The 26,608-nt window shown below is 34.0% G+C and overlaps 1 protein-coding gene across 9 annotated transcripts in view; it reads right to left on the reverse strand.

Annotated features, from left to right (window-relative positions):
- The window catches only part of RFX3 (regulatory factor X3), a 294,672-nt gene that overhangs the window by 74,056 nt on the left and 194,008 nt on the right, over positions 1-26,608 (reverse strand). For all 9 annotated transcript variants that reach the window (XM_074394749.1, XM_074394751.1, XM_074394752.1 and 6 more), the window contains 2 exons: positions 11,094-11,168; positions 3,923-4,104 (listed from right to left, as the gene is read on the reverse strand). In XM_074394749.1, the coding sequence (XP_074250850.1) occupies positions 3,923-4,104; positions 11,094-11,168 (257 nt within the window). The remainder of the gene's footprint in view (positions 1-3,922; positions 4,105-11,093; positions 11,169-26,608) is intronic.

Raw genomic sequence — 26,608 nt, forward strand, 5'->3', positions numbered from 1 at the left:
TGGGGAGGCCGAGGCGGGTGGATCATGAGGTTGAGAGATCGAGACCATCCTGGTCAACATGGTGAAACCCTGTCTCTACTAAAAATACAAAAAAATTAGCTGGGCATGGTGGCATGTGCCTGTAATCCCAGCTACTCAGGAGTCTGAGGCAGGAGAATTGCTTGAACCCAGGAGGCGGAGGTTGCGGTGAGCCGAGATCGCACCATTGCACTCCAGCCTGGGTAACAAGAGTGAAACTCCGTCTCAAAAAAAATAAAAATAAAAATAAAAAAATGTAGTAGTAAAGACTTATTTAATATTGTGAAACACAAAACCAAAGTAAGCCTTAAATCTATTGATTTTTGAAACACATTTTATTAGTTTCTGTTTTTATGGATTTGTATCAGCTTTGCAGGCTAAAAAAGATGTGTCACACAGACATGGGGAAATTTCTCTGTGAAAATGGCAAATTCCCACCTGGAATTAAAATGTCATAATTTCCCCATGTTCATGAGAAAGACCATGTTTGCTATTAGAAATGATAAAGTTTTGGTCTAAATGGAATTTGCAAATTCTTGCAAAAATATCATTTTAAATATGTAAATTCTTGCAAGGAGAAAACAGTAGTTTTTCACAAGTCTATATACAGCAATACATCAGTGCTTTTTCCAATTTTTTTTTTCATTTACAAAAAGAAATGCGAGAAGAGTGTGGATTAAATATTTTTTATGAAAATAGAGCAGAATTGTACTTCCAACATTTAAAAACATATTAAATGAACCTTGTATATATTTGAAAAGACATTAAAATCATATTATATAAATAATACTGCTAGTTTAAAAAAAAAAGCAGGGCATCGAAACACCTACATGCTTTCAGCACAGCAAAGCAGATAGAAAAACGTAATGCCCATAAAGAAAGGCCTTCCACTTGCAGAGATTATTTCTTGTCTCAAAAATCCACTGCAGAACAGTGCAATAAGCAAAATCAAAAATACCATATACCCAATGTATGGCACTGTTCTGTACAAACTGGAGGAGAATAAGGAGTAGAGGTAGGGTAGGAAGCAGGAGGCATTACTTACAAGACAAAAACTACAGAGGAAAATGATGTCTCTCTTGATAACTCAAATAGATGGGGTGCCTAGTTTATTTTTGGTTCCCTACAAATTAACATTTTAGTTGGGTTGGGAGGGAGAGGTTCTTTTTATTTCACTGGGAATGGTTGAGAGAAACAAAAACAAAACAGGCCTTGCTGAGTTTCCTCCATGGTCTTCTTTACACAAACTTAATTTGGAAATGGGATCTAACAAAAGGTACCTATTTATTTGCCTTTGTTTAAAACAGTGATTTGATTTACTTTTTGTTTACTTAGGTCCAAAAACTTTAGAAAGGATCTGTTTCTGGTTTGAGTGGTTTCACCAGATTATTTTATTAATGGACAATATTAATAGTAATACTTCTACATATAGTTCGCTTTTCTTTAAAAGGGGTATTTTATTTAGTTGGCCTCATGATTTATCTGAATTTTCCTTCTGTTCCTTGGGTTGGGAGTAGAATGTAAATGCTAAACAGTTTCTATGGTAGAAAGAATGTCTAGTACCTCACTCCTACCACTGTCAGTTTCTCTGCATTGGAATTCGATCTTCATAACACTTCATTTGTTTAAACTTTCTCCATAGTACTTATTTTCTCAGTATTTTTCTAGGTTTTGCCTCACAAACCTAATTGCAAACACTACACACGGTTAAAAAAAATAGGAGACATAAATTGTTACAGAGTGGGGAGTGGGAGGAACCCAGAACATTAGAAAGGAAAAGCTGCAGTTATTGCAATACGTACTTATAGAGTATAGATTCTACCCATTCAAAAAACCAAACAACCCCAAATTTGTCCCTTTCTATTTTAAAGATGTGTTTCAAAGTTTGAATGGAGCCTCAAAATAGGACCCATTGAAGTCCCTTTCAGTAACAAAAGCAGCACAACAATACAGCTATTAGAATGTTGAATAAAGCCCAGAGTTTCAAAATATTGGCATGGCATGTGTAACTACAGAGCCATCAGCTAGGACACAGTAGGTTAGGTCCCCAAATAATGATTTCTGTGGTTCCGGGAAAAAAAAAAAAAAAAAAACTATAGAAACAAAAAGCTTTTCTCAAGGGAATGAAAGCTATTCCTTTAGTGTGAGTAACAATCATATTTTTCACTTTAAAATACACTATCTTTGGAAGTATAGAAAGAAGGAAATATATTTATGAGAGAGCTAAACCTTCGACAATCTAAAATGTATAGTCACTTAAAATGCAACAGGAAAGCAATAATTCATGCTTTGAATACATATAGACCTGGTAAATCTCATAGAATTGACACAGTGAAGGCGTTTAGGATATGCTATCCCAAAATATGGTACCTTGGCATTTGAGGAAATAACAGAAATTCACTGGGTGTGGTGGGGGGGGGGGCTTCTATAATCCAGGCTACTTGGAGGCTGAGGCAGGGGAATTGCTTGAATCTGGGAGGTGGAGTTTGCAGTGAGCCAATATCCGGCCACTGCACTCCAGCCTGGGTGACAGAGTGAGACTCCATCTCAAACAAAACAAAAACAAAAACAAAAGCAAAACAGACCCTGCTGAGTTTCCCTCAGATTAGAATCGTTAGATCATACCCCTTTCTGTCCAATCATGTTTCTCCAGAACTATTTACTTCATCAGACTGCATAAAATACATACAGTTCTCTCTGTTTCTTTGGGTCTTCATTTCTGAAGGCTCCCTGTCATGTAAAACTTGTATTAAACAAATTATATGCTTTTCCCTTGTTAATCTTTTGTTTTAGGGGTCCTAGTCATGAGTTGTGTGATAGGTGAAAAAAAGATCAATCTTTTCTCCCCTGTAACACTTACTCCTCTTTTTGGTATATATTTTTAATAAAGTCAATTACTAACGCTGTGTTTGTTTAAGATTGAAACTCTTTACTAGAATACTCTGAAGTTGTGCTTTATAGCTAATTAAGGGTATATCACCTAATGTTATACAGTATAGTGTCTCTATTTTAACTTTTTATATGATTTCTATAAGATTCAGGAAATTTAAAACATTCATATCCTCTGTCCAGCTACTTATTTATCTTATGATAATTTATAGAAATACAGAAAGACAAAAATGAAGCTTACAGTTCTAAGTATTCTTTTCATCGTATTTTGGTTACTGAAAACACTCATATTTATTTCCAACAAAGGAAAAACCAGAAGCTTTTTCTTCATAGTATTTCAGTTCAATTGAAGTATACAATCTTTTTACTTCCACACACATACGGTTTCACATTAAGAACAGAAGAAAAAGTAGGGGCTAATAAGAGGTAAAATAGAACTAACATATCACTGAGGAATTTAAACAATATTTTGCAAGTTTAGCAAAGGATTTTTAATTCATCTCCAGAAATGAAATAAAAAACTCATTTTAGTTTCTTAATCTGAACAGCGTTATTTATAAAGACAAATGCAATTTTGCAAGTCAAGAGATACCTAGTTTTACATTTATTATGTCACTTAACTCATCATCCATCATCGTTAGTATGCTTTCTTTCAAAAAGGAATACAGTTTGTGTGTGTTTGTGTGTGTGTGTGTGTGTGTGTGTGTGTGTGCGTGTTTAAAGCACCATATGCAAAACTTGCATTAACAGGTTGGTCTGCTGATTTCTACGTAGTTTGAGAATCAGCTCTTCTCAAAGCTTTGCTCAGTTAATGTTTTAGACAACATATAATTCTGGCTTGGAAACAGTCACTGCATAATGTCCTTTCCTTTTCCTGGGGATGTTATAAACTGAGCTCATTCTATGTATTTCCTTATATATTGCCTGTAATCAAGTACTTTTGTTTAAACAAAATACTGAATTGCCCTAGTTTGAAAAGAGAGATCAGTTTATGGTATTATTTTTCAGTACTAACCTAGTGCCCAATCTCCTGGTTCGTAGCCCCATAAAAATTGACCTTATTAATTTTCCGAAAGAGGCAGCATTGACTGGGTCCAGTTTGTGTTCCTGACAGTGTCGAAGGTAGTGGTTGTATAGAGTGCTTCTGGGAAGGCTCACTCCTTCTGCTGTCTCATAATTGTCCAACAGCCACTGGAGCTAGGGAAATAAGACACAGTAAACACAGATAAATCACATAATTTGCCAAAATTTCTATAAGACACTGCAAATGCAAAATACAGAAATTCTTAGATGTTCTTCATCAAGTCCTATGACAGAGTAAACTGCTGCAATTCAGAGGCTGGTAATCTGCCTTTGAAAACACTCAGAAACATTGTAAATAGTTGAACATCACTAAGATCTCAGACAATATCCATTTCTTCAAATATTCAAGCACATGTAGAGACATACTAACTTTCCCTGTATTGATTGCAATTTTGGAAATAGACATCTCTTCAGGGAGTTCAAATAATCCCATTAACTGGTCATAAGTATCAGAAATTTAACTACTATCGAGCAAAACATGCTACCAAGCCTGGCACCATGGTACATAGTATGTCTTTAGTGTTGGCTTGTTATAACACATGAGCAGCAGGCTGCCTGGTATGAGTGTTTATGTTCAAGTTATATTCATTTTGATAGAATTTTAATTTATTTATCTCAAATTACCACTAGCTAATAACCACATTGTTTACCAGGACAGATTCTGAAAGCAAAAAGGACAAAATTCAGCTATTTCTTCTCTAAATGAAAATAAACTGACTAGAAATTGGCAAAGAGTTTATACACAATGAAAAGGAAACATTTATTACAACCATTTGAATTTTTCTGCCTCAAAACTGTGTTTCTTCATAATTTTGTTACTTGGCAATGCAATACTTTTTCAGTCTATATTCACATTTTAAAGTTTTATGTTGTCCTGTGTACATTAAAAAAAATATTTAAAGCACTGAATGTACAAGAAAATTTTAGAAAATCAAACTCAGGTCTATATTATTGAATTTCAATATTAGCAAAATTAAATTTTTTTGTTCATTTATTTATCATTAGGAGAACTGAAATAGACTTAAATGACTTTCTCAAAGTCACACATTGTCTCAATGACTGAGTCTGGTTTCCAATTCATATTTCCTGATTATTCCAGACCAATGTTTCACAAAAGCAGTAAATATTTCACATTACTTGTCTCAACAAAATTTTCATGCCATATATAAGATAGGTATAATAAAGAGCTGACATTTAACATACAATTCAAGTTAAATATAAATTATAGAAGCCTTTTAATTTTAAAATTCATTAAATATTTTCAGAATTATTGACTTTAGTCATGACAACTGAATTTCCAAAAGCTACTTTAATGTCAAATATTCCTACATGATGTTTATGTAATTAAACTTATGTCATTAAACCCATATTGATTGTTGGTTTAGAAAATATAGCTACCAAAGCTACAAGTTGAACCAGAGTACTTTTAAAAATAAAATTCAGAGTTTTATCAGAAAGACCTGAAGTACTTAACAGGGCACATATGTGAATGAATATGAACATTTAAACATACATCGTACCTCTTTACATATTCAAGACTGACCTATAAAAGTTTAAAAAGATGACACAAAATAAACATTCATTTTTACAATGACATAAAAGTATTACCGGCCAAAAGAATTCTTTTAATATGAATCATCTCTAACCTGATTGTCAGTAAAGAAGTTTTCCACAGGTGCTTAAACATGATTTCTGAGTATTCTAAATGACACACAGAATAGGTTTACTACACATATTCATTTAGTGTAAAAGACATAAGGCAGCCTGATTGGGAAATTAAGTTACTAAGGTTCAAGTTAGTATTTTGCCTATAACACTGGGAAAGCATGTCTCTTTAGTGGGTTTTCTTTTTATAAATTTTAAGATTTGAGTATAGCTGAGGGAGACTACATATAAAATGCAGCAATAAAAACCTAATTCATATATTACATTCACATGCTTTGGTAAAATGATTGATTAGGAAGCACTTGAGTATTGTTATGGCTGTCCTTGTGAGTCGTATTGTACAACAGTGCTGGTTCTTGTTTTGTGTACCCATACTAGACAGAGCAAGGGTTGACCACCTTCTATTGGCAGTCTTAATCTATTAAAGGAAGGCATATAGGTTTTTGGTTTTAAGGACTATAAAGAAAACACCAAGGAAAAAAATTATGGAAAGGCAAACATAAAAAATGTAAATATTTTTTGAAAAACAGTAGTATTTTTCAACTAAACTAATGAAGGTTCCACATCCACAAACATGGAACACACAATATGTGTAAGTTAAAAATGCCAAAGATATGTTTGTATGTATATCTACGTATCCTCATAAAATTATGCATATTGTCAAAGGTATAATATTATGATTTCTTCTGAGTCAAGAAATCAATATTGCTTCCTTTGCTAATGAACAGAAGACATACTATGTAGAAAAATCTTAAAGGGCATTTTTTTTCAGAAATGGAATTAGTCAATTTTATAATATGAACTTTACAACCAAAAGTATTCAAATAATAAAAACAGAGCTAATGTAATTTTAATCTGATAAAAGCAAATGAAAATAATTTTAATTAACCAGATACAAATAAAACATTTTTAAAACTGCCCTACTTGTGTACTAGTCTTCTTGTAACATTTAATTACTTAAAAATGAAGATAAATATATAAAAATGAGAGCTTATTTTTCATGATCATAGAAATTAACTTGTAGACTAAAAGTTTTACTATAAACTTTGAAAAAGAAAATCTATTAATAGAATATTTGAAGAATACTGTGGTAAATTACCTTTTATAAAAGAAAAGCTAGTATAAATATTAAAGTTTAACATAAAATATTTTGAGTCCAATGGTGTATTTGTACATATATATATATATATATTTATACATATATATGTACAAATACACCATTGGACTCAAATGGTACACACACACACACACATATATATACATATATAGGTTAATCAGACCACTCCTAACAAAGAAAACTTTTCATACAAATAGTGAGATAATTATAGGAAATGCTGGCACAAACTACTTAGAAGCCTAAATGATATTACTTATATCCCAATTGAATAATTTACAGGAAGTGAAGTTTTTACTGGATTGGCTATGCGGGCCTCTGAAATGGCTAGGCAAGTCAAAAAAACTGCAGTTTTATAAACTGTTCTTCATATATAGTTTACATTTCTAAACTGCAGAGAATCTGTTTAAATTCTTCATTTCTAAACTAGTTTTTAAAAATCAGTTTATTATATATATGCATATACATGTATATTTATATAAATCACTGGTTAGTTTGAAAAATGGTACAAGAACAGGTATTTTGGTGACTATTACTTTGACAGCAGCAAAGCTACGCTTCGTTTCCTACCCCTTATATGCAGAAGGAGGAAGAGTATTCCTTGCCAGAAGCCTGGAGAGCTCATTGAGAGAGCAGAAGGAAGGCAAGCGGAGGTAAAAGCCCTGAAAGGATGGAGATATGGCTTTGCTGTAGCCCTGCAGGTCCCAGCTAGGAAGACTGCCAACAACTGCCCCATCTCAGGCTGTATCTCCTAGAAATTCACTGTATTAATAGAAATTAATGTAAAAGGACCCACTAGATAAGAGTTTGAGATGTGGCTGGGGATTATAATCTCCATCCTATATGCCAGTATTTAACTTTTACATTTTGACACAGTGATGAAATTATAAATCAGACATTTGAGTCTAAAACATAGTATTAGAAAGCATTACTCTGATTGCAAGAGTAACTTGGCAGTTAAGATTCCATATAAGTTTAAGTGCAACCTAAAGGCACAGGTTCCATAAGCTACCCAAAGGAAGTTAATGCCTGTTATATATTGTTTCCTTGGGTTTTGTCTTTAATACAATATATTTGAACATTAGTATTCCCCAATCTTAACATCCAATAATTTAGAAATAAATTATTATTTCTTTTGCTTTTTCATAAAATGTCTTGTAAAACGTTTGTTAACTTTTATGATTTCAAAGCCTATAAAATACCATAAGAACTTTTAACCTATATCTTTAAAACTTGATTTTTTCTAATAATGAACTTATACACTCATTTATGGGTAGAAACCAAGATAATTGCATCTTTCAACCTTTGCATTTAATCTGTGTTAATCAAGATAGATTAATGATGAATGGTTTCTATTTTTCCCAAAGGGAAATCCTGATTGACAAATAAAAATAAATAAATACTGCACTGCCCAATTAACATCTAAATGTAACATTTGGCATTTTTTTCCCAGATGGATTATTATCCATCAGGATTCATTTTAAGTTCAGTTTACTAATGATATGCATTTTAACAGGCTTTATTTCTGTAATAACTTATATTTATAATACAGCAAAGTCAAAGAAAAGTGAGTAAAAAACAAGGCTTTGCTTTGAGCTGAATATATTTTGGTAGTTACAACCAGCAAAGAACATGAAATAATTATTTGCTATATTGTGAAAAGTACCTAAAATAGATGGCTAGAGCTTTTCGTAAACTTTAAATGAAATTTTAAAGAAATGTACAACCTTAAATTTTATGTGATTATTGGGGACAATTAACAACATTTCCAAATTCAAATTTACAATCTAAAAGAAGTAGTTTGTAAACAGTGAACACATTACAACCAAAAAATACTAATTTATATTCATTAACACTGAGAAAATGCATAAAATAAACTTAAGTCTGCAATACAAAGAATTAGATATTCTAACTTGATTTAGGCAGACTATCCATCAGAAACTTATAGCATCTTCATATATGAAAAAAATTAGAAACAAAAATATTTAAATAAAAAATTATTAGACTAACGGAATTCTGTAAAGCAAATCTAACGTACCATTCTAAAATAGAAAGAGACAAACAATGTCACTCTTGCCCAGGATGTTTTAAAAGATTAGATTGTTTAGACAGAAAAACAGTTATTTACTCTTAAACTGAAAGCTGCCTGTAGAGAAATGATAAGAGTGACCACATATTCTTTACTCAGATGGTATACCAGAAAAAGACCACCCTTTACCAACAATGTTCAAATATACACCTACTTGAAGCAAACTTGAAAACGAAGGAAATAATACAATGAATATATCAGTCTCCAAATAAATGTACACGATTGACAAAGGCATCATAGAATTCCAAAATAATGAAGGTGACATAAGGCCTGTTCCCTTCTATTTTTTCTTTTTATACATTCAGCAAATATTTAGTGAGTATCTACTATGTACCAGGCCCTGTTCTAGCCGCTAGGGATGCCTTGGTGAATAAAACACACAAAAATCCTCTCTCTTGCAACTGTATTTTGCAATAAATACTTGCTAATTGCCTTCCTTGATAAATTCTATAGAGAAAACTAATTTTTAAAGAACTCCAACATAATTGAAAAGCTTCAAATGAATCAACAAATACATTTTTTAAATATATAAAAAATGTGTTCTTATACCTCCATTATTGTTCACAAAAATATTAAGATGAATAACTGAAGTTAAATTTAAAATTAAACATAATATATTTTATTAAAGTATACATGTCAAGTAAAAATGAACTCTGAGTTGAGTATCAAAGCACAACGTGGAAGTCTGAAAGTTGAAAAGGGTAACTAGAAACTTCATTTTTTTTTTCCTATGTCCATGCACGTTTCTGACTAAAAGGGAAAACAATTTTACTTGCTATTTCCAAAGCATAAATACCAGCTGATCATCACCCTTCCCACACACACAGCCTAGTAGTATACAGGAAATCAGCCTTTGACACAACCACAGACTCATGCCAACATAGCAGGAATATACGTCTGAAACATAAAAGAGTGACATACTAAATACCAATTTTCAGAAACAAAAAAATGTGTATTTCTTAAATTGTTTCAAAAGAAAGGGCCAGAATATATGCTATTATCTTTAAGTTTATACATAATTTTTCACCAAAATTACGGGCATTCTCCAAGTTGGGTAACGTGGTTTTGTTTTCCATGATACTTTCCTTTGAAAAAGACACAAGACAAAATACCCCACCTAAAAACACACGTGTAAGAACATGAGGAGGTATTTAGCACTATTTTGGGATATAAAAATGAAAACATTATTAAAAGCACAGTGAAAACATTTTTTACAAGTAAAAGTTTTAGGTTTATTAAAAAACTTTCATTTGGATGATCTAATTTTGAGCTTTTCGGTTATAAAATATGAAAAAGAAGTCATAATACTTTATCCTTAAATTTAAGAACAAATTGTCAGTTGTGGGAGAAAAGTCTAATTCTTACTAAAATGTCACTAATGTTAAGGTAGCAGACGGTCTATCTAAAAAGAATTTAAATCATGGGTCTATTTACTTTTTTCCATATATTCAGAAATCATCTTAACAAAACAAATTTTTAATTAGCATTTTCATTGGTTTCCCAAATGTGAATAGTTTAGGTAAAAATGTTTATAATTTCACAAAGCTATCATCACCCTTCTTACACTTACCAGTGTCACAGTGATATCTGCATCTGACAACAGGGAACAGCTTCAGGAAATAGTAATGGTAATTCTGTTTAAGCTCAATTACAAGCAATTTATGGCTGGTCGACAGTCTCACTTTTTCTTTTGGTTCACTTCTCACTTCTCTTTAGGTCTTAGGACCCGAGTTCAACTATGGGGCTGTTTACTGACCACCTTACACAGTCTTACTGGCAAACAAATAATTTTCAAACAGTTTATCATTGGATTTGACATTAATAATCTTTTTTCTACTTAAAGAATATTACTGGTCAGGCAAGTAGACACGACTGTTGGACAGAGATGCAGATTACAAGTATTTGCTTCACAGTAAATAAATACCAAACTAAAACATTATAAATATTGAAAATTACTATTGATTACTTTTTACAAATACACAGCAACTTGTTACTAACTTGAAAATATTATATCTGTACCCAAAGAGTACAGAAACCTAATAAAGCAATATACTGAAGACTATTTTTTGGATATTTCACTGTACAAATTACCCATTAAATGACACAGAGATCATAAGGGGCTGAGAAAGGAAGGTTAAGAAGCAAAATAAATAATAAATAAAACAAGCATTTAGAGGCAAGCAACACATGCAGAACAAGCAAGAGATTAGTGTACACGAAGAAGAGGCAACTTACATGGCTGTTGAGAAGAGAGCTTCTGTGAGTGGACAGACCGTCAGACTTTTGCAGCGTCTCAATCGCCATTTCAATCTGATAATAGATGTCATTAAAAAAAGGGCTCAAGACAAGATAGTAATAAAAGGCTGACCAGAGAATTTCTGACAGATTCTTTAAAGTTCAGTTTCTTCTTCAATGGTTGCTAATGAACAGCTATCACTTAATGTGTTTCCCCCCATTCTTCCCCACCCTCCAGAGAATAAAAATATGCACACTAACAATAAGCCCATTCACAAAGTAAACATTTTTTGAACATTCCATAATTATAATCAGAATGGAGACCTGAGGAGCAGGAACCCCAGTGGATTCTTCTCCTTATGAAGAAACATTCTTGACTTTCATAGTTAAGGGTGTGGGATAGTAACCATTCTCTTTCTAAATAGTCTCCCACCTAAAGAGTATTAAATATTAGTGCTATTCTGTCATGAAAGGAAAATCATACTGCAGATTCTGAGTTTAATATGCATTAACATTTTAATGCAAATGAACAAAGATTCTTTCATTAATGTCCAAAAGTTACTAAATCTATATATCTCTCCATTAATCCTGTATTAAAATTTGGAAATAGGGGGGTCATTAGTAGGAACAAACATGAAGAGGTAATGATGGTCCCTACATTATATTTTAGGATGTGGTGGTGAGGCAGAAATATTAGAAATGATAGCAGAAATGGAATGTAAGAGAGAAAATAATTCAGAGCCAACAAAGAGAAGGGACAGACACAGAAACAGCTTTATTCCGTGAAATCTCAGTATACCATGAGCAATTACTAATTAAGTACCAGGTGTTATTGATAAATGTGATACATTCTAAATAACCTCATATATAAGAGGATAGATAAAGTTATCTATCTTTCAGCTCCTGGTAGTACTGCAAGCTCCATTAAAAACAGGTACTGAACACCTTGTATTTGGGTACTGAGCTGTATCATCAATATTAGCTAATCTCAAAAGAAAAAAAATCACACCATGCAATTTAAGAGAGAAAACTGATTTAATTATTTTAACAGGCTGATTACATCAACAATTCAGTATAAGCTGTTATAAAAATATTTAAAGCTTTAAAACATAGTTAATTTTCTTATACTTTGGTTATGGAAACTGATAATGCCTTGAAATTTTAACATACTGCCCCCTCCCAAAGAAAAATAATACTGTAATATCCATAGCAAAGTCTTAACTTTCTACCAAGTTTTCAATTTCTTTATAAAACACTTTATACACAGAACATTCAGTATCAACTATATCAACATTAAATCTAATTTTTTTCTAAATGACTTGGGAATAGCTTTAATTTTATTTTACATTATTTTCCCACATTGCTAAATCTTCCCTGGAGTTAATAAAACGTAATACTGAGAAGAGTATGTTAGGTTAAGAAATCATAAAAAAAAATCTTAAAATAGATATTAAATTAATTCATAGGAAGATATAATACAATTTATCCTACTGTTAACATTTTTTGGATAACAAAATAAAGTAAACTGGCTTCTAAAACATTCTCTCTGCCAGAATGGATGCAGTTTATCATTATACTTGAAAACAGTGATATTGCACCAATGAAAAGAGATACATTACAGAAAGAGTAATGTAAATGTAATGAATAAACAAACATTTTACCAAAATGTTAAGCTGTGAAACTATAATGGACTTCGGTATAATATCTCTTAAAAGATGATCAATAAGTGCTTTGTTTTCAAAGAGAAAACAGAGCAGAAAACAAGTAAAAGGATTCATGTGACTATAATTCACTTACAGGAAGAATTTGCTCAAAACCCTCATTTGCCATAATACCTACATTTTCTTTAGAGTTTGAGTGCAAAGAATTTGAGGTAAGATTTCAGTCTACTAAATAAAAATAAAATATCCATAACTTTTGATATTATAATTTTAAATGAAAAGTAAATTAGCAGATACATAATTACTGAGGAACATTAAAGGAGAAGTCCATGCTCTGGGTTTGTTAATAATCACTTTCAGTTGGGTAAACCAGCACTTCTCTGGGAAAAAAAAAAAAAAGTCAGCTGCTGTTACTGAAGCTGTTACTCTATGGTGGTCCTAGATTTCCAGATGATTCCCTAGAAGGCCGGGCTTTTAGGAAATGGTCTTCTCGTTTCTGGCCAGTTTTTTTAAGAGCTTTGGAAAGGAGAAAGGAAATATGTGGGTGAAACTGAATTCCCCAGGAATAGATATACTGACATTCTAGAATGCCTTGGACCTTCAGAATTTTAGTTCTTCTTTGTGTTGTTACTTTGTAATACAGGTAACAAAAGGGCTATTTCTTTGGGCTTTAGGAATCTTCTGCCTAAATGACTTAGGCCTGTGCTGAATTTGTGGAGACCAGGGAACACAAAGGAAGAAACGTGGAATGACAGGACAACTAAGAAATAAAGACTAAGTTCTTCTACAAGGAAGACACCAGCCTCAGCATGCATGTTGGAGCCTACTCGGAAACCCATCGGCTTCCAAATACTCATTAATTTTTTGAGGCTTATTAATTAGTCCAGTGGGATAACCAGGACATTTAATTGCCACCTCACTGATAAGAACTACCAAGAAGCATACAAAAAGTTAACATGTATTTATTATAATCATTTAAAAAATACATTGACGGGAATTCTAATCTCTTGAAAGGATCATAGCCCTGATTACAGTTTTTAAAGGATGGGTTTTTTTTTTTTTTTAAAGTACATAGCAACTGTGTGCCTGTCATATATAAGGTCATGTGCAAAAGATCATGATTACAAAAATTCTTCATAATCCAACAGATACTATGCTCCAGTAAGAGAGACAGGGATACAGTCATATACATGAATACATGCATAATTACCCAAATGATATGGTTTGTCTGTGTCCCCACCCAAATCTCATCTTGAATTGTAGCTCCCATAATTCTAACATGTTGTGGGAGGGACCCACAGTGGAGGATAATTAAATCATGGGGGTGGTTTCTCCTATACTGTTCTAATGGTAGTGAGTAAGTCTCACGAGATCTACTGGCTTTATAAAGGGTTTCCCCTTTTGTCTGGCTTTCATTCTCTCTTGCTGGCTGCCATGTAAGATGTGCCTTTTGCCTTCTGCCATGATTGTGAGGCCTCCCCAGACATGTGGAACTATGAATCCATTAAGGCTGTTTTTCTTTATAAATTACCCAGTCTCAGATATGCCTTTATCAGCAGCATGAGAACAGACTAATGCACCAAACAAGACTATTTGTAACAAAAATACAAGTATAGTTCAGGAAGGTGGAAGAAAATAAAGTAGTAGTCTTTAACTTTTGAGTAGTATTCAACCCTTTTGAGGATGTAATGAAAACTGTGAACTCTCTACTTGGAAAAAACGTATGTAAGAATGCCTACAAAATCTGCATTTATTTTCTTAGTTTATAGGCTCTCTGAATTCAAAATCCATGCATTAAAAGACAGAAAGGTTCAGGGGGTAAAAGGGAAATATAGGAAAAATCAACTTAATAGATCCAGGAGGCAAGAAAGTACAGGATGTGTCCCTATTTGGGAAATGGCAAGAATATATATACAAAATGGGGCTCCCATATATATATATATACACATTTCATATATATATGGGAGTGGTATGAGTGAGGCTGAAAAAATAGGTTGGAAGTACAGGTATTGATCGACTTATGACCTATGCAACTTACGACCATTTGACTTTATGACCACAATTGCTAGCCACAACTGCTCCGCGTCTGGCAGCGCAAACGTTGCCCAGCTGGGTGAACGACAGTGCGGACCAGCTTCCGGCAGCACTACCATCTCCACGTGCACCATTTCAACTGTTATTCCAGACTCGGTACAGCAATTTGTGTTTTGTGTCTTGGATATTTTTCATCAAACCCCTCCCAAGATGTCTACCAAGAGGAAATTGTCTTTGCCTACGCCTCAGCCTGCCAAGAAGGAAAGAAAGGCCATCGATCTCGACACAAAAATGAAGGTAATTAAGCAGTATGAAGGAGGAAAGAAAGTGAATGTGATCGCACGTGATACGAAGTTATCACACTCCACTGTGTCGACGATTTTGAAACATAAAGAAGTCGTGAAGTTGTGAAAGGTTCTGCACCCATGTGATCAACAGTTATAACAAAGCAACGAAGCGGGCCCATCCACGAAATGGAGAAATTGCTATATATTTGGATGGAAGATCAAATTCAAAAAGGGACACCATTAAGTCTTTTTACTGTGCAGATGAAGGCAAGAAGTCTATTTCAGACTCTGAAGGAGTGTGCTGGAGAAGATTACAATCAAGAATTTGTAGCAAGCACTGGCTGGTTCCAGAGATTCAAGAAAAGATTCCAAATGCATAGTGTTCGAGTGACTGGAGAAGCAGCGAGTGCGGATGAGGAAGGAGCATGTAAGTTTGTTGATAGTCTGGATGAATTAATTACAGATGAGGGATATCTAGCAGAACAGATTTTCAATGTTGATGAACCTACAAATGAAGAGCTAATCGAACTAGAAGAAGAAAGAGTGGCAGAAGAAGAAAGAAGAGAAGCAGAGAAAGAAGAGGAAGAGCCAGAAAGAAAGTTCACCACTAAGGGATTATCAAACGCTTTATCTTTACTGAATAAACTTCTCATACATTTGGAAGCAATGGACCCAAACATCGAACGATTTGCAAGGATTGAACGGATGGTGCACGAAGTGTTTCATCCGTATCGTTAAATTTATGACCAAAAAAACATACAATTCAGACAAAGCTCACCATGTTTATGAAAAAACCAACTCCGGTAACCCCAACTGCTGCCTCAGATGACGACATGAACGATTCGCAGCCAAGCACCAGCGGCCAATAAAATGTTTTGTACATGTTTATATATTTTGATATGTTTTGCAATTGGGCAAATGTTTCCTATGGTATTTTTTACACCTGTATTTTATATTTTTGTATGCATCTGTATTTTGTAATTTTGTATGTTTTGCAAATATTAAACCAGTTGTACTGGTAATGCAGTGTTTTACTTAAACCTGACGAATGTAAAAATAGGAAACAAAATGGTGTAGAGATGATACAAATGGCATAAAACGAACAAAGAAAATTATGATATATAATAATGAAAGAAAATTATGATAAAATATAACAAAGATTTTTATAACATCATTTCACAGTACTGTACATATAGCCTACTCAACTTACAACCAAATCATGTTACGACCGGTCTGTCGGAACCTATCATGGTCATAAGTCAAGCACTAGCTGTAGATAATGTATGTGAGAATCAGGGAAAAAGTAATGTCATTAAGGTTTTGAGGAAAGTGTAGGGATGTATGAAAAATGCTAATTTTCAGAGAAAGCCAGGAGATGGGTTTTGCTAGGTATAATGGGCCATGCTAGTAGTAAGGTTAAAATAGGTAAGAGCAAAGTATGCCCAGTAAGTGCTTGTGGACTGAACAGAAGCTTCTGAGACAACAGTAAGGGAAGAGACTATCACCCATAAGAATATATTATAACAACAGTGGGAAAGTGAGGGTGAGGAAGAGGTCATAAGAATAACGCAAAAATGGGGAAGAAGAGTACTAATGAGTCAGAATTTTGAAGTGACAAAGCTGTGAAGGATTAATTAGCTGCATGATTCCAAATGGATTACTCATGTCACTCCTATGATTAGTCCATGATTTGGGTTTATAATAGTTTCAAGGGGGCAGTTCTATTTATATGGGGTGGGGTTGTCTAGAGGGATAAAGGAATGGTGTACAAATTAGCTTGATAAAATGTTAGCAAATTAGGATAAGTTTCTACTAGTTCCATCAAAGGTTAAATTGATTTGTTAAATTTTCCATTACTATAAATTAGATATTTAAGTAAATATTTGTTCAACTTTCTGAGAGTTTGCCAATCTCAGGAAAAAGATGGTACATATCAGCATCTGACACCTAAAATACTAATCTCAAAGTGAACTGGTGAGATCCCATGCTTCCAGTTTATTGTAGACCATTTAAAAAGTTAACTTTATTCTTTAGAAAAAATTTGTAAATTCTTCTAGGTAAAAATATACTTAACACTAAATGATGTTTTATTATAATACCCATAACTGTCATATTTAAGGTAGGAAATGATGATCAGTTAACACTGATGGAAAATTTGCTTAAAAGTAGGCTCATTGGCTGGGCACAGTGGCTCATGCCTGTAATCTCAGTACTTTGGGAGGCCGAGGCGGGAGGATCATGAGGTCAGGAGATTGAGAGTATCCTGGCCATAGTGAAACCCTGTCTCTACTAAAATACAAAAAATTAGCTGGACACGGTGGTGCATGCCTGTAGTCCCAGCTACTCTGCAGCTTGAGGCAGGGGAATCAGTTGAATACAGGAGATGAAGGTTGCAGTGAGCTGAGATCATGCCACTGCACTCCAGCCTGGTGAAAGAGCAAGACTCTGTCTCAAAAAAAGTAGCCTCATTGATCTAAAAGATTACTGGCTCAAATGTTTAATGTGATATTCTCACATATCATGTGAGGAAATGCTCCTACCCTCAACAAAGATAAATCCTTGCAGCTTCATACAACGAAAATGATTAGAATACCAGGTAGCTAGAATTTAAAAGTGATTCAAACTCAAGGAATTTGTAGTTTTTTTTTTTTTAAATACAAGGATAAAATCAAACAACTATCCCTCTCCCAGTATAACTATGGCGTGTACTGCTGATAGTAGGAAATTCATTAAACTAGCAGTTTAGCAGTTTCATATATATATATATATATATATATATACACACACACACACACATACATATATATATACACATACATATATACATATATAAACATATATATACACACACAAACAGAATGAATTAAGTAATTGAATATTACTGGAAGGAAGGGAAATTACTCCTTGCTGTTACAGTTTGACAAAGCATGGGTAAGGTGGTTCTTTATTAGAAATTTGACAAATAATGCCTGGCATTCTGAAAGGGGCAGGTTAGTGAACATTTTAGGCAAAGCAAACAAGATAAGACTGCATAACATAGGTTCAAGGAAGGGTAAGATTGGTGATATGGTTTGGCTCTGTGTCCCTGCCCAAATCTAATCTTGTAGCTCCTATAATTCCCATTTGTTGTGGGAAGGGCCTGGTGGGAGATGATTACATCATGGGGGTGGGTCTTTCCAGTGCTGTTCTCCTGATAATGAATATGTCTCACAAGATCTCACGGTTTTAAAAACAGGAGTTTCTCTGCACAAGCTCTCTTTTTGCCTGCCGCCATCCACATAAGATGTGACTTGCTCCTCTTTGCCTTCTGCCATGATTGTGAGGCTTCCCAAGCCACATGGAACTGTGAGTTATACATTAAATCTCTTTCCTTTGTAAATTGTCTGGTCTCATGTATGTCTTTATCAGCAGCATGAAAATGAACTAATACAATTGGTTAAATGATAAGGTTTCTTTAGGAACAGGTAAATATATACAGACTGCAATTTCTTGGCTAGGAATGTTCAATTATATAGGATGTGGGCCAATTGCTAAAAAGTCTTGAGAAAGGGAATTAATCTGATATCACTTCATATATTATTAGTCATTTGGGATATAATGTAGGATAGGAGAGGATCTAGACAGGAAAATCAAATTGAAAGCTATGATAATAGTCCAGGATTGAGGTGGGAAACTAGTAACAAGATTGCAGTGAGAATGAAAGGGATGAATACAAACATATTTTCAAATTACAGCTCTAAAGGTAGGAGTCTAAGGGAGAAGGCTTGGTAGTGCCTTATTTTTACTTGAAATGAACACAATGGCCTTTATTTCATCACTATGTGATTAGAACATTTCAAATACACATATCAAACACAATGACATGAATAGATTCTAAAAGGTTTTCCTGCTCATTTCTCTGCTGCATAGTCTTTATTCTAAGAATACGGATCATTTTGTTATTGAAATTTTCACTGTAGTGCAAAGTACTGTAATCACATTAACAAGAGGCCTTGTGACAACCTAAGTTAGACTAATTTAAACTAATTCAAGGCCTCAGTGATATCTCTCTTCTTGAGTGTTGCTCTTTCCTCTCTTTTTCCTTTCTCTTAGATTCTTTAATTTTTAAAATTTTTTTTTGCCTTTTTAACTTAATGACAGAGAAATAAATTTTTTTAGATTAAAAAGTCCATTTTTTCCATTAAAAATGGGGATGGTAAACATTCTCTATTTTTTTTCCCTTTAAATTTATAAAGCTTTAGACTATGAAAATATCTTTTTTTTAAAAAATCAATTCTCTGAACTAAGATATACTGCCTGTATGTATCTATTAAATGATCACCCTGGTACTGAGTCACTAATAGTGTACACCTCCTCCCCATGATTATCTAATGTTAGGGTACATGGTGCTTGGGAGTGAAGACTGGTTCATGAGGGTCCTACACTATTGCCTAAAAGTCAGATAAGAAGCTACAGCAACTCCTCTAAGATCAAATGGTAAGGTGAGCCATTGTTGGTTCTTAGTCAAAAATGGGAAACCTCCATTCAGTACTAATGGAAGCCAGAAATGTTTTCAGAAGATGGGTGGGGGGGCAGGATTCAGCACTGCCTTTAGACAGATTGCTGAAATGTCAGTGGGTTGGTCTCTGGGCAGAAAAATGGTAAAGGAATTATACGTGGTCTCAAAGCTCGGCAAAGGTCAAAGCTCAGGTAATGTGGAGAACTTCCTACATTTATATGACAGATTTCTGACCACATATTATCATGAAGATTAAACGGCCTCTTTGCAATGTGTCGTATAACAAAATGCTATGGAACATAAATAGAAAAGCCAAACCTGGTTGGAGCAACATGCTGAGAGAGTGGTTTACAAGGAAGCCTACTCAGAGTAAATGAGACTTCATCAGAAAGTATAGAGATGACCCACCCCCATGCCATGACTTTTGCTGTGAGTGAGTTCGACTGAGTGAAGAAAGAGAGGAAGGGTGTATGGGTTGCTATAAGACATCATTTTGGGGCACCAGACAGGAACTGGAGAATTACAGTAAACACATATGTGAGTCAGCTCCCCTAAGCAAACTTTGAATCCTCGAAAGACACAATCCCAGGAGTTACCTTCATTTGGGCAGAATGATCTCCACGCTAAGCCTGGAGAGCTACAGACTATACCAATAAATTTGCTTCCAGTGTACAAAGTGGCATGGTCACAAATGTGATAAAAATATGACCACACAAGCAATGAGCTGGCCTTTGTTCTTGTCAGGTAGATTCAAGGAGAAAAAAAAAAAAAAAGCATAGATTCTGTAAGACAGAGGACATAATTTCTTTTGAGTATGCCAATTATGTGTATTTTGTGACAGACCACGGCAGTAAAGGGAACTTCCATGATTTCTCAGGAATTAGTATTAGGAATTCAGAAAGGGCAAGGGAGATGTCATATTTCACATCCAGGAAAGAAAAAGTACAAAGTTTAGTGGAGCTCCAACAAAGATAGAGCAACCCCTCCAGGGAGGACCTGTAGGGTGCAGGCAGCTATTATCTGCTGGGGAACAGAGACAGTGCACAGAGATAGTGCAATGAATCTGTGGCCTAAAACTCAGGCTAAAACCTTTCCCAGTCACTAAGATGCTAATGCTGCCTTGCTTGAATGAAGGACAGGCAGACAGTCTGTAAGCACTCAAGAGCCACCCTGAGACTTGTGCCATATCTGTCCAAAAATCAGCATCAAAAAAGAGATTTTGGAGAAATGTCTTACCTAAGCCAGGTGGAAGAGAGGGTGGGGAGAAGAGACAAATGATGTCCAGTAAATGCTGTGCTTGTGTTCTGTTTTCCCATGCTCAAAGAAGGGATCGGTATTCTATTTTTTCTAAGGCAATACATATTTTTAAAAAGAAAAATGTAGTAGGAAAAAAACCCTACATTTTCCCTATTATAAGGGAACACATTTTTTCTATTTTAAGTCTCCATTGCCTTCTAAAGAAGGAGAGTCCTTCTCACAGGATGGCCCTTTGTTTTGCAGAGTTGCTCTCAGGTTTAAGTGTTCACTGAAGCATTGAGAGATTTTGAGATTTAAAGGAGATGGAATGGTCCCAGACCTGGAAAGCATGAAGTTGAAGGATCACTGGCAGAATAAAAGGACAGACTGGGGAGAACAGGTGGTACAAAGAGGCTTTGTGTGACTGTCTTTTAGAGAGTATGATGCTAAACAGTGCTTTCCCCTACAAAATCTTCAGTAAAAACTATGCCACTTGCAGATGCTTCTAGTACAAGTAATCAAGACTGGCTGGAGCACAGGGATCATTTAGGGGCAGCTGATAATGCCAAAAAGGTAAACCTCAGTTTCAAATGCAGCAAAATGGGAAGAGGTGTTGTCTTCTGTATGATTTACATGGAACCAAAAGAGGCTTCCCTGGACATGTTGGTTACATACATATCTATGCACTGTCCCAAACAGAATATCATATATATGGACAATTAGAACTCTTTCTTAATGTAAATGTTAACCTGTCATTCCATTACATGCTAATAAGGCAGGAAAAAAGATCAACTACATCATCTTATTTATTGCCTTTATAGGTCAAGGCATGTTTTCTTGACTCTGAAATGACTTTTTAATCTTTTGTTAAAAGACTAAAGGTCAAGACTGATATATTCAACTATCACCGTAATTAAAACTGGTTTCATGGTAGACACTTTCTTTGCTAGAACTGTTAAAGTGATTGGAAAATAGAACAGTACAATGCTTTATAAAATACAAAGTCTACATTAATTCTCATTTTATCTTCATAACAACTTTGTAAAATAGGAAAGGTAAGGAATATCTCTTTTTTAACAGATTAGAAACCTGAGGTTATGTGGGACTGACGGATTTTCTTGAGATATGTAGATTTTCTTGCGTATTAACAATGAAATCCAAGATTTACCATGCTTAAATTCAACATCATTGCCATCATATACAAATATAACATGAATATAAATAAAGTGGAAATATTTCAAATTTGTAATAAAGCTATCTTCTGTTGTCATGAAGCTATCTTTTAAGGAGTAGATTATGAAATCAAAATTTGCTGAATGATTTACTGTTAACAAATGATTTACTTTCTAATTGGAAAATTTTAAAAATGATTGATAAGTATTACTCAAAAATGTTTTAAAATGATGAAGTTACTAGGCAACAAAAAGTTTTAACTAGACAAATTTTAATTATAAAAATAGTTTCCTAATGTAAAACAATTGCATTTTCCTGTTAACACAGATTACTCTGTTAACCTCCTCAGTGAGTGCTTTCTCAAAGACACAGCGTTTCTGTTTTCCTGTGAAAACAGTAAATTATTTAGAGAAACTTAATGAAGAGGATACATTTAAAACCAGTCATTTCCTTCTGGGTATTTTCTCTTCTGATCTCTAGGACTTTAAATTTTGTTTGTATCTGAAATCAGGTAAGACAGAAACATTTCTACTTAGACACTTATGTTTAGAAAAGGTACCTGTGATGGCTGGCATCAGCATGTAGCCACTGCTCACACCTGTATGAAATAACAGCCTTCTGGTGTGAGTGAAGAGGAGGGTACATCCTATAAGAAGCCATTCAACCAGGAACAACGAAAGAACACTTCCCTTTTGCAGTTAGTCTCTATAATCACTAAAATTGCGGTTCTTCAAATGTGGTCTTGAACCAGCAGTATCAAAATCATTTGGGTACCTGTTAGAAATGCCAAACAAAACAAACCCCTACAATGGAGACTCTGTCCCCAGGTCTTTCATACATGTATTGTTAATGCTTTAACCTCCTCTTTAATTTACCCAAAGCAGTGTTTTTCAGAATGTAAGGAGTAATTAAATAGTGGGTTACAAAATCAATAAAGTAAGTACTGACTAGCATTTCTAAAAATTAATTGAATAGAGTAGAAAGTAATCAGAGTTAATTATACACAGTTCGGATAAGTATTGCTTCATGAAACTTTAGTTTCAGTCATATGTATATATGTACATATATATACATAGTCATGTTTGTACATAGATGTGCACTCATGAATATATGTTATGTACATATGAGTATTGGGCCACAATGTAAAGGTATTTCTCATTGTAGTTTGTGGCTTTAAACTTCAAATACTCTGTATTAAGCAGTTAAAACAGTATCAGTTCCCATCTAGCCAATGGATACCTACTTCTAAGAATCTCCAGGGTATTCCTTGAGCTCAGCAGACCTGGCAGATATATACAGAAACATCACCAATCAAGCTAAGATTCTAGCTATGATACTGCTCTTTAAGTTGCATATTCAAACAATATGTAAATACATTACTTCCACAGCAATGTCAAAAAGTAGCTTAACTGAGAGATTCAGGATAAGCTGTCCTTTTAATAGTCAATTTTTAAAAAGCCCAGAAAGCAAATCTAGCCAGCTTTGCTTTTCATGTCCTCTTGAACCAGAAAGCAGCTAAAGACAAAATCTTGTTTTTAGGTTTGATAAACGTTCAAATACATGAAATCTTTTCCTTTCTATTCACTGCTAATTTTATGACCTCTAGAGAAAAAAATTGTTATTATGCTTTCAACCTGAAATTTTGGCAATTTTGTACCAAAGTTGTAACCTGAAGTTATTCTGAACATTTTCACGGGGGAAAAAAAAATGGGTTGCATAAGAAACCTGTATAAATTGAATGTGTTTTGAGAACATCTGGCTTACGTTGGGATGCTGGGGTGAAATCAAGATTGTCTTTCTTTGATTATTCCGTGGAGCCCAGATTCCTCCATCATCACTAGAAGCCTATGAGTCTGTGATGATCAAACTAGTTTCTGAGACATCAAATACAAAAGCACTTGGGAGCTTACCCCTCAGAAATTTGGGGTAAGCACTTGGGAATTACCCCTCAGAAATTTGCTGGGTTAGAATTAAACAATAGGATTTAAACTCTATCTTACATTTTCAAATGATCCCTCCCTTTTGCAGTTTATTCAGAGTACCAAGAACATTTTCACTTTGTAGTTACTCTACATAATCACTAAAACAGCCTTCCTCAAAGTGTGGTCTTGGACCTACATTTTCAATATCCTCTGGGCACCTGTTGGAAATGCAAATTATGGGGCCCCTGCCCACACTGACTGAATCGAAAGTCACTGGGGTGAGATTCAGTGATGTGTTTTAATAAATGCTCCAGAGGATGCACACTCAAGTTTGAAAGCAGCTGCACTAAAATATGATCTTTTTTTTTTTTCCGTTGTCAGAATCAGACTGCAATGACCACTTAAGAGAATATAAGTAGGTAGGTAACGGGCATTCCTACAATGGTGCCAGCTAACTCTATTTAAAGGCTGATTTTACACTCTTAAGTACTGTTTGCATTCATGCTTTTCTTTCACTCTCTTGCTACCCAATTCTACACAATCTTTAGGTAATTTTGAACTTACATAAGGAACATTATCAGGAGGTTAAGAACCATTTTGATGAATCTAAAATTAATCAGTTGATAACGTATTAACATTTGTGGTTTAAAAAATAATGTGGCAAGAAAGTAGTTGAAACTAACCCTAAAAAGAAGTCTGGTTGCTATTTGTGAATTTCTATTTTTGCTTTGTAGGATTAGGTACTTTTCAGTGCAGGAACTAGCTTCATTAGCCCATACTGTAAACCCTAAAATTCACAGAAGCACAGTGCCTGGTCAACAGTACTACCTCAATAAATGTTTGAGAAAGTCAGTGACTTAACAACAACAAATTCTCAATACATAAATACAAATACAAAACATCAAATTTCATTCCAAAATACTGAATAATAAGAATGGATCTAAAACTTTCAACTAAATTTAATGCCAATATTCATTGTCTAAACTTTCAACAGTCTAATATACAAAGACTTTATCTGAAACCTAGAACAGGGTTTAATGTGAACTGTGATATAAATATCTATAAATGATATGATTATATAGAAAAATAATCACAAAAATACACTGGAATTTCAAATGAATAAAAACACAGAGGGAAATATTATGTTGATATAATTAGAAGACAGATGTATAATGAGTTCAGAATTATGACTGTGGTCAGTTCTTCTACCTAAATGTTTATGTGCTACTGAAATATTAACAATAAATAGATCTCTAACATTCAGGTCACAACTTAGCTGAACCCATATGCAGTGATGATTCAATAAAAATGTTATAAAATCTTTCTGAAAGTTGCTGTTTAATATTATCAGCAGGAAATGCCTTTTAAATGTATGTGTACGTATTTATATAAGTAAAACCATATATGTATATATCGATATACATATATATAATTATAAACACACAGACCATATAAAAGGACACAGTAAATAAAAAGAGAAACATTTTGACTAAATTTGAATATTAGTAATTGATATAACATATTCATATTTAATTTGTTACCAAATTAACAAATGCTAACCTTTTCACTTTTATTTTAAGTTCAGAGTACTTGTGCAGGATGTGCAGGTTGTTAAAGAGAAAAACGTGTGTCATGGGGGTTTGTAGTACCAATTATTTCATCACCTAGGTATTAAGCCTATTATTCATTAGTTGTTTTTCCTGATCCTCTCCCTCCTCCCACCCTCTATTCTCCTCTAAGGCCCAGTGTGTGTTGTTCTCCTCTGTGTGTCCATGTGTTCTCATCATTTAGCTTCCACTTATACGTGAGAACATGCGGTATTTGGTTTTCTGTTCCTACGTTAGTTTGCTAAAGATAATGACCTCCAGCTCCATCCACGTTCCTGCAAAGGACATGATCTCATTCTGTTATGGCTGCATAGTATTCCATGGTGTAATATGTACATATTTTCTTTATCCAGTCTATCACTGATGGGCATTTGCGTTGATTTCATATCTTTGCTATTGTGAATAGTGCTACAAAGAACATATGCACGCATGTGTCTTTATAACAGAACAATCTCTTATCACTTAGGGTGTATACCCAGTAACAGGACTGCTGGGTTGAATGAGAGTTCTGACTTTTGGTCTTTGAAGAATCATCACACTGTCTTCCACAATGATTGAGGTAATTTATACCACCACCAACAGTGTATAAGCAGTCCGTTTTCTCCACAACCTCACCAGAAAAATGCTGACATTTCTATGTACCTTGAAAACTGAAAAAATTTATAACGTGTAACCCAAAAATGAAGACATCTTTATGTAATTTTTTTCATTTAAAGTTATAAGAATAATTCATATGCTCAAATAAAATTTTTCTATTAATGATTCAGAGATTCTTCTAGTATAAGAAAGATGGCTTTAGGTTTTATGTTGAATATTAGACTAAGTAAGAAGAGTGCTAATCATTTTTCTTAGCAGTGGCTTCAATAACAAATCAATTCACTTTTTTCATTAGCATATCTCAAGAAATTGACTTGCACATTAGAATAAACTTTCTTTTGTGATAGGAAATTATTCCTAACAATTTTAAATAAAAGTGTTTCTGTATAGGTACAGTAAATGTAAGAGAGAGGGTCAAAGCAATTATTCTGAGAACTGGACTAGAAAACTTCGCCACAGGAACTGGGTCAAAGTGTTTGGTTTGTGCTGTTCCCAAGTAC

The sequence above is a fragment of the Saimiri boliviensis genome, chromosome 2 (assembly GCF_048565385.1).
Source record: "Saimiri boliviensis isolate mSaiBol1 chromosome 2, mSaiBol1.pri, whole genome shotgun sequence".
In the NCBI taxonomy this organism is placed as follows: domain Eukaryota; kingdom Metazoa; phylum Chordata; class Mammalia; order Primates; family Cebidae; genus Saimiri; species Saimiri boliviensis.